This window comes from Cannabis sativa, chromosome 3 (assembly GCF_029168945.1).
Source record: "Cannabis sativa cultivar Pink pepper isolate KNU-18-1 chromosome 3, ASM2916894v1, whole genome shotgun sequence".
Classification (NCBI taxonomy): Eukaryota; Viridiplantae; Streptophyta; class Magnoliopsida; order Rosales; family Cannabaceae; genus Cannabis; species Cannabis sativa.
Genome location: NC_083603.1, coordinates 23,599,457 through 23,609,214, shown reverse-complemented (window position 1 = coordinate 23,609,214; position 9,758 = coordinate 23,599,457). Strand labels below are relative to the sequence as shown.

The 9,758-nt window shown below is 36.4% G+C and overlaps 1 protein-coding gene across 1 annotated transcript; it reads left to right on the top strand.

Annotated features, from left to right (window-relative positions):
- The first annotated feature begins 713 nt into the window (after nucleotides 1-713).
- On the top strand, nucleotides 714-4,243 carry LOC133035993 (uncharacterized). Its single transcript, XM_061112455.1, has 5 exons — nucleotides 714-926; nucleotides 1,022-1,126; nucleotides 1,226-1,651; nucleotides 2,339-2,776; nucleotides 4,025-4,243. The coding sequence occupies exons 1-5, from the start codon at nucleotides 714-716 to the stop codon at nucleotides 4,241-4,243; spliced, it is 1,401 nt and encodes a 466-aa protein (XP_060968438.1).
- Nucleotides 4,244-9,758: the final 5,515 nt, after the last annotated feature.

The following is a 9,758-nucleotide window of genomic DNA, read 5'->3' as shown; positions in this document are numbered from 1 at the left end:
CGCTGCATCGATGTAAGGTTTTCTTAACTTTATATTTGTTTAATTTATCGTTTTAGAAAGTTCATATTTAGGGTGTTTAAACAACATACTTGTGAGTAGATCTAAGATCCTGGTAAAATAAATAATCCAACAGGTGCTTCTACCATGCCTACTCTAGAAATGCAGGTAGCTCCTGTCCCTACTGTACAAGCAAGACCAGTTGCTGCAGTGAACCGAATGGAACCACTGTACGAAAGGTTTTGCAAGCAGGCACCTAGAGTCTTTCTGGGAGGTCCTGATGTGATGAAAGTCGAACAGTAGTTGACAATTATTACAAGAATTTTGAATTTAATGAGCGTCACTGGTAATGATAGAGTGGCCTGTGCTACATTCCAGTTCCAGGAGGATGCCCTAGTTTGGTGGGACATGGTGTCCCTGACCTATGATGTTACTACTATGACCTGTGAAAAGTTTCAGGAGTTATTTAACGCGAAGTACTATAACGAAGTGGTAAGAAATGCTAAAAGTAAGGAATTTACCCAGCTGACCCAGAAGGGCTGAAGGAGAATATGAGTGTTACTGAATACATAATTTAGCTTGATTGATTGGCTAGGTTGGCCTCAAGAATTGTGCTAACCAATTTCAGTAAGAAAGAAAAGTACATGGATGGATTAAATTTGAAGATAAGACATGATCTTATAATTACTACTGACGATAATACCACCTATGCTGACATGGTGGGGATGGCATTACAAGTTGAGGGCGCAGTGGAGTGCACTCAGGAGTCTCGAGGGACTCAGGTCATTGGTAGGGCCCTACTCCTCCTACCTCTGGTTATGGTAGGGGTGGTAGTGGCTCGACCACTAATCAGAAAAGAAAAGCACCAACTGCACCCGGTGGCTCAGGTTAGAACAAGAGGTTGTAAGGGAACCAGGGTTGAGGCAACCGTCAGTGTGGTTCTGAAACCCGATACACTTACCAAGAATGCCCCAATTGTAAAAAGCATCATCTGTGTGAGTGTAGTGGGCAAGGGTGCTTTCAGTGTGAATTGCCAGGGCATTATAAAAGAGATTGCCCACAGCTTAAGAAAGAAGAACAGAAGACTGCTCTAAAACCCGCTCCAGCAAGGGTGTTTGCTCTAACTCTGGTAGATGCAGAGGCTAGCCCCTCAGTTACAATAGGTCAGCTCTTGGTCAACAACTCTTACTTCTATGTATTGTTTGACTTTGGGGCCACTCACTCTTAGGTGGCAGTTAGAATTTTTAGTAAGTTGGATAGACCGCATGATAGTTATGATCAAGGGTTTGGAGCCCTACTGCCTAGCGGAGAATTAGCCATCTCCAAAAGTTCGATTAGGTCTATGCCGATCAGAATTGAGGATAGGGAGTTGAGTGCTCACTTAATGGAAATGGGTTTAGCGAATTTCGATGTAATACTTGGAATGGATTTCTTATCCAAGTACTCAAGCAATATTGACTGTAAACAGAAGATGGTGATCTTCCAATCAGAGGGAGAGGAACCGTTTATTTTTGTGGGATCGGTTCTGGGATCTCGGATTCCAGTGATTTCAGTATTAACAGCTAAAGAATTGTTAAAAGACAAATGTCTAGGGTTTCTAGTCGTAGTATTGGATACCGCACGACTTGAGACAGTCCAGCCAAAAGACATCAGGGTGGTTCGGGAATTTTTAGATATTTTTCTTGATGAACTTCCAAGTTTACCACCGTAGAGAGAAATCGATTTCATTATTGATTTGACACCAGGAGCAGAACCATTTTCTAAGGCACCTTACAGAATGGCTCCGACAGAACTTAAAGAATTGAAAATTTAGCTTCTGGGGTTGCTTGACCTAGGGTTTACACGGACTAGTGTGTCACCCTAGGGAGCTCCCATATTGTTTGTTAAGAAGAAAGATGGATCCTTACGCATGTGTATTGACTACTGGGAATTGAATAAACTGACTGTTAAGAACAAGTATCCTTTACCTAGGATCGATGATCTTTTTTATCAGCTTCAGGGGAAGACGATCTTCTTAAAGATTGATCTTCGATCAGGCTATCATTAGTTAAGAATTTGAGAGGAGGACATTCCAAAGGCTGCTTTCCGCACTAGGTATGGGCACTATGAATTTCTGGTTATGTCTTTTGGACTAACCAATGCTCTTGCAACATTTATAGATTTGATGAATAGAGTATTCAAGGATTTCCTCGATATCTATGTTATTATATTTATCGACGATATCCTTCTGTACTCTCAATCAGAAGAGGAGCATGAGCAACATCTTCGGATGGTTCTACAACGGTTACAAGAACATAAATTGTATGCCAAATTCAAGAAATGCAAGTTTTAGCTATCTCAGGTGTCTTTTCTTGGACACAATATCAGTAAAGATGGGATCAAGGTTGATCCAGGGAAGATTAAATCTGTCAGGGATTGGCTGAGATCGAAGATTGTTACAAAAATTAGAACTTTCCTGGGTCTTGCTGGTTATTACCGTCAGTTTGTAGAGGGATTTTCTAAGATTTCAACGCCCTTAACTGAGCTCACTAGAAAGAATCAGCAATTCTTATGGACAAATAAGTGTGAAGTAGGCTTTCAAGAGCTGAAATGGAGATTAATCACAGCTCCGGTATTAGCCCTACCTTCTGATAAGGAAAACTTTGTAGTTTATTGCGATGCATCCAGGCAGGGTCTGAGGTGTGTACTGATGCAGGCCGATCGAGTCATCGCTTATGCCTCCCTTCAGTTGAAAGAATATGAACAGCGATATCCGACTCACAATTTAGAACTTACCGCGGTAGTGTTTGCTTTGAAGATTTGGCGACATTATCTCTACAGAGAGGAATCTGAGATTTATACCGACCATAAGAGCCTCAAATATTTCTTTACTCAGAAAGATTTTAATATGAGACAGAGGCATTGGTTGGAGTTGGTTAAGGATTATGACTGTGAAATCCTTTACCATCCTGGGAAGGCCAATATTGTGGCTGATGCCCTGAGCAGGAAGGGTCCTAGGCAGGTAACTGGTATGATTAAGATTTCACCTCAGCTAGAAGAGGACATGGTCAGATCAAGCATTGAGTTTGTTGTAGGCAAACTTCATAACCTAACGCTGCAATCTAATCTGTTATAACGAATTAAAGTTACTTAGTTAGTTGATCTGAAATTAGTGAAGATCCGAGAAGAGATTTCAGCTGGTCAAGCCAAAGATTCTTCGGTGTCAGATAGTGGGATCTTGTTGTTTAAGACCAGGGTTTGTGTTTCGAGTAGTGCGGAACCTAGAAATGAGATTCTCGAGGAAGCTCATACTACTCCATATTCACTGCAACCTGGCACTACCAAGATGTACCAAGATACTTCCTAAGTGGAAGTGGGAGGATATCACCATGGACTTTGTGGTTGGGTTACCTAGAACCACGAGAATGTACGATTCAATTTGGGTTGTGGTAGATCGATTTACGAAGTCTGCACATTTTCTACGGGTAAAAACAACCTTTATAGTGGATCAGTATGTAGATTTGTATGTGAAAGAGATAGTGAGGTTAGATGGCGTTCCAAAGTTCATTATTTTGGATAGAGATCCGAAGTTTACTTCGAAGTTCTAACAGAGTCTTCAGCGGCCTATGGTTACCGAACTGAAATTCAGTACAACCTTCCATCGTCAAACTGATGGACTGTCCAAAAGGACAATTCAAATACTAGAATACATGTTACGAGCCTGTGTAATGGATTTCGAGGGCTCTTGGAGCAAGTACCTGCCGCTGATAGAATTTTTGTACAATAACAACTACCAGAGTACAATTGGGATGGCTCCCTATGAGTTGTTATATGGCAAGAAGTACAAATCTCCCATTCACTGGGATGAAACGGGAGAAAGGAAATACCTAGGTCCAAAATCAGTATAGCGGACTAATGAAGCCATAGAAAGATTAAGGCCAGAATGCTTCCCTCTCAGAATAGGCAAAAGAGTAATGCAGATCCAAAGCGCAGAAATGTAGAATTTTAGGTTATAGATCATGTATTCCTACGGGTGTCTTCGATGAAGGGAGTCAGACATTTCAGGAAAACAGGCAAGTTATGCCATAGGTTTACAGGACCTTTCGAGATTCTTGAAAAGGTTGGACTAGTGGCATATCGTCTAGCTTTGCCTCTAGCTTTTTCAACAGTTCAAAATGTGTTCTATGTTACCATGTTACGAAAGTATGTTTCAGACCCTACTCATGTGCTGAGTTATGAGAATCTTGAGCTGCAACCAGACTTATGATACGAAGAACAACCAATTCAGATCTTAGACAGAAAAGATAAAGTTCTGGAGAAAAGGAAGCCACCTGGGAGTTAGAGTCCGACATGAGGGCTCAATATCCATAGTTATACAGCTTTAGATATCGAGGAAAAATCCTTTTAACGGGGGGATAATTGTAAAGACCGCTTAGCTTTGTTTTGAAAATTAGCAGATAATTAGGATTAATTATGAAAATAGAATAATAATTACGATTTAATATTTTATGGAGATTTATTTGAATTTAGGATGCATTAGTTATGCCATATATGAAATTTTATGTGTTTGCATGTTTTGTGCCCGACAACATCGGAACGCGGCGTTTGACCATTAGAATCACATTTTCGTATTTTAGTAGTTTTAGAGCAACTTAGTTAGACATTGAGAATGTCGGGAGTTATCAGAGATTTAAAAGTGACCAAAATACCCCTAAGTGACTTAGAAGATTTTGATTTTAGTGGGGACAAAGTGGTCTTTTTGACCATTTAGTACTTCGTCCTTTTATGAGCTTTAGATAAGTTTTATTATGCTGAATATAACTTTAGTTAATTGGGATAAAACATTAGATTTATTTCGTTTATCCAAATTAGAAAAAATCAAGAAGAAAACAAAAATCTCTCTCTCTCTCTCTCTCTCTCTCTCTCTCTCTCTCTCTCTCTCTCTCTAAACTCTCTTTCTCTCGAGCTCCCTAGAACCAGCTAGGGTTGGGGTTTTTTTTTTTTGATGAATTCAAAGATTTCTAGCAAGCTCTTAGTTATTTCTAACCCAAGGTAATGTTCTAGCTCATCCTTTGTTGTTTTTTTTTAAGTTTCAAGTTAAGTATTTTATGATTTTTGTAAGGGTTAGATTCTGTGGTAATTCTTGTTGTTTGAGATTATATTCTGAGGTTAAGATTAGATTATTTGAGCTGTTTGGAAGATAGTTGGTGACTTGATTTGGTTGTTAGACAAAGTTTGAGTATTAGAACTCAAACTTTGGTCTTTAATGGAATTTTTTTGTTTTGAGATTATGGAGTTGTTTTGTTGCTTGAATTATTTTTATTATGATATATTAAGCAGGTCTGGAAGGTTTGGTAAAGTTTGGAATTGATTTGAGAGAGTAGTGAATTATTAAGATTTCATACACTGAAACCAGTCGACCGGTTCAGGGGGACCTGTAGGAACCGGTCGATCGGTTGGTCCTCAAGGAAATCATGTAGAACCAGAATTCTGGTTGGGAACTGGTCTATCGGTTGGGGCATTTTTAGGAACCCTAATTTTTCTCATTTTTTTAATATTTAGAGTATTGCTATGTTATTTATCAATAGGGAAACTTTTTGTTTCAAGTTTTAGTCACCGAAAAGTGATTTAGCGTGTCACTCACTAATTTTACGAATAATGTGATTTAGGGGCCTATAATATGTCAAGCAGCTATTCCCTCAGGTTGGTTGGCACACATGAATTCAAAAACAAGTTAAAATTAGTATAATAGTTGCATATATGTATACATGTTCAGCGTACATGTTAGTTGCCGTCAGAATAGGCGAATCTATAGCCATCAGATTAGCATATCAGGGCATTGGTGAGGTGTACATAGAGTTGCACCGAGATGCCAATTGATATATGCCAGGCTATCAGGTAGTGTGTGTTATCTACTACCACATTAGTACGATTAGAGTATCGAGTATAGGCTGGATTCGCAGTTTGTCATACTTTGTCGAGAACGTTCCTGACTCAGTTAGTAGATTGTAATCAGGTGTATGGGCGCCTGGTTGCAGTCTGGTTATATGTTTATGTTTATGATTATACTTTTCTTACTAAGTTTGTCAACTCACAGATATTGTTTCCATGTGTAGGCAAGGGCAAGGCTAAGGTTGAGTAGCCGTGAGAGCAAGCAGATGGAGATTGTACATGTCAGGCGGTTAGGCTTGGAGCGTACGGTCTTTGGGACAACAGGACTTATTTTGCTTAGTCCCTGGACGACAAAGTTTTGTGTTATGCGCTATAAAACTTTTGTAAATACTTTTGTAAACAGGATCCTAGTTTAATACAAGTATGTTATTTTGATATTTATATTTAGTTAAATAAAATTTTAATTATTCACGATTTTCAATTAGCTCGTTGATTAGCAACGAGCTGCATAGTTGAGTTAAAAATCATGTAACATGCCTAAGCTAGTAGGGTGTTACACATGTAATGAGTGAGATTATGATCCTGCTAATCTATTTTAGCATAAAACATAAATTTTGGCATAAGTAGATAAATAGGTGTAATTTATTAATTACGGAGATTTATGTAGCATGTGTGAATATAATATGAGTTGTCAGTGGAATAAAATATTTTTAGGTTTGGCGACCTTGGAGACTCGATCGGGGACCAAAATATCATAACAGGTTAAATGAGTAACTTTGATTGGAATATTAAGATAAGTTGATATTATATTTATTGGGGTAATTAGAGGTACTTGAGATTTGACCTAGTGCCATAAGATTAAAGATTTATTAGTGTCTAAGAAATGGTAAATGACTTTTATTAATAAAGTTTTTTTTATTATTATCATTATCTTAATTATTATAATTATTATATTTATTATTATTAATTATTGTTTCCCGAGATTTTCAGAAACGTAATAAAATAATAAGAACTGAAGAAACAATAATCGAAAGAGAAAGTATAATAAGAGACAAACAGTTTTTTACATGGTTGGGGTGTTAACTAGCCTTAGTCCACGACTCAATTTTATTCAGTAATGCATTTACTTGTAAATATTCTCAAATGTATAGAGGATGCATATTCATATGTTTGCCTGAGCAAAAGTACATAAGAGAATTCAATTCCTAATCGATAAGATTAGTTGGGTATTTATTGTAGTTGGAGAATTACATTAGGGTTTCCCATTTTCCCTCTACAAGGGAGTTTACAACTAAACAATGGCGTTGGGCTTACTCAAAGTCCATCCCATAAAGAATATAATATGCTGACTAGGAAAATCAGGCTTGAGTTAATTAGGTCAAAATCGTATCCAATTATAATGGGAGAATATTCTAAAATAACTGTCATGCGCTTGTTATGGGAAGTTTTCTCTTCAATTGCAATATGATATTATGGCACAATCTGAAAACTGGAATTTCGTTATTTATAGGAGGGAACAAATAGGAAAATTGGAAGAGTCTTCCGAGAACGCAAAACTTTTCCCTCCAGGCTCATGATACCGGAGCTATCTTCTGAGTTCGATCTATCGAGGGTAGAAGGTACTGTGAGCACGGAACCGAGATAACTCCCAGAAGATCTCATCCAAGTGGTCTTGGCCCACCGTATCCCTGATGAGGGTCCTACTGATAAGTCTTAAATGCCAACTTGGAGGCCACGTGTCCAATGCCAGAAACGTGAATAACATTTACCCCCAAGCTTTTGTTGGGTTGTCTGCCCTAAATAAAACCTATTTCAATATAATCAGATTTACTAATTAATAAAAGATCAGAAATCATTTTATGTTGCATGGTTCACATGATTTATTTCATGATTATACTTAATGTATAAATTCTATTAAGTCCAGAACATATATAAATGTATATTTGTTCATGATTATATGTTCAAAAATTTAATTTATATAATTTGTCAGTTCACTGAATTTAGACTGGCATGATAATCGGCGGTAAGGTATACTTACACCTTGGATAAGTGTTATGTCCTTTCCAGGGCTTTGGTAGAGTAAACCAGTATCAGATGTATGGAGTATACATTGGATGGGACCGATATTGATCTTCGATAAGATATCATAAGCTTACCGTTATATCTTTCTAAGTCAATATCACTGGTAGATCTTAGGTTTATGGATCTTAATCCTAATATGGTTAGGTTCAACTTATTTGTATTACTTATGTTCTTCAAGTTGTTCGTGGAAGCTACCAATGGTTCTAGCAGATATTTACATCTTAGGAACATGGTAGTTCAATTGAGTGGTAGCGCTAAACATAGATATGGAATCTATAGCTTCTATAAGTATTTAGAAGTGAAACGATTATTTCCTTCGAGCTTGGCTGAATAGAAATAAATGATTGAGGCCTTATTTCAGTAATTATATTAGTTTATTGAAATATCATTTATAGGTAGCTAAGTGTTTTAAGGATAAAATACATTGAAGGGTAGAACAGTAAATTTATCCTTATTCAGTGTAGATCATGTATAGAGGATCTTTGACTATTATGATTGTAATAATGGATAATCATAACGTATCTATATCTTGGAACATATAGAGTGTTCTATATAATTGAGAGTGCTATTTAATTCCAAATCTATATAGTGGCATAAGGCAGAATTAATAAGTTAGAGAATTTACATTGTAAATTCTAGATCTACTTATTGGAAGCTCGATTATATAGGCCCATGGTCTCCTCACTAGTTAAGATAATAATGTTTGCATACTTAGTTAATTGATTTTAAATAATTAATTATAATTTTAAAATTAGACTATGTCTTATTTATGAATTTTCACTAAGCAAGGACTTAATTGTGAAGAAAAGAGGTTTTTGGGTTAATTTATTAATTAAGAGACTTTATATGGTCTAATTATGAAATAATTAGTTTTGGTATTTATAGTATTGAATTAAAAAATATGGTATTATTGAAAGAAAAATAAGTAGTTGAAATAAAGTGGCAAAATTGTAACTAGAGAATGGTCCGCCAGAACCATTAGTTAGCTTCCACGAACAACTTGAAGAACATAAATAATACAACTAAGTTGAATCTAATCATATTAGGATTAAGATCCATAGATCTTAGACTACACCAAATCAAATTTCTAGACTTGCCTTAGTGCTAGAAAATCTGCTGATGAGATGGTGATTACTCTGGGGGTGGACTAGTGATTTTGGAGAAGTGTAAATCTGCTAAGGAAAGTTCTATACATTTTTGGCATTTTGTTCCAACATTTATTAACTACAAGTGTTACTTCATGACTAACACAAAAGTAGTTACCAAAAAGTAAAGAATCCAGTATCCCTAAAGGAGTAGACATATAGAGAGGAATTTCACAATATCAAGTATTTTGTGATTAAGAAAATGTAATGGTGGAGGAAAGGTTGTGTTTAATACAACTTGTCAGATCCTATTACAGAGAGTATACTACATACTACACTTGATTTGTATATCAAGGTGTTGAGATTACTTGAAATGTACTTTTTCTTTTATATTAGTGTAAGTGGGAGTTTGTTGGGTTTTGTGCCCTAAATAAAACCCATTTCAATATAATCAGATTTACTAGTTAATAAAGATCAGAAATAACATTTTATGTTGCATGGTTCACATGATTTATTTCATGATTATATTTAATATATAGATTCTATTAAGTCCAGAACATATGTATTTGTTAATGATTATAGTGTTGTCAGCACAGTGGAATATAATCTTGATTATATGTTCGAAAGTTTAATTCCCTAATTTGTCGGTTCACTGGATTTAGACTGGCATGATAATCAGCGATAGGTATGCTTACACCTTGGATAAGTGTTATGTCCTTTCCA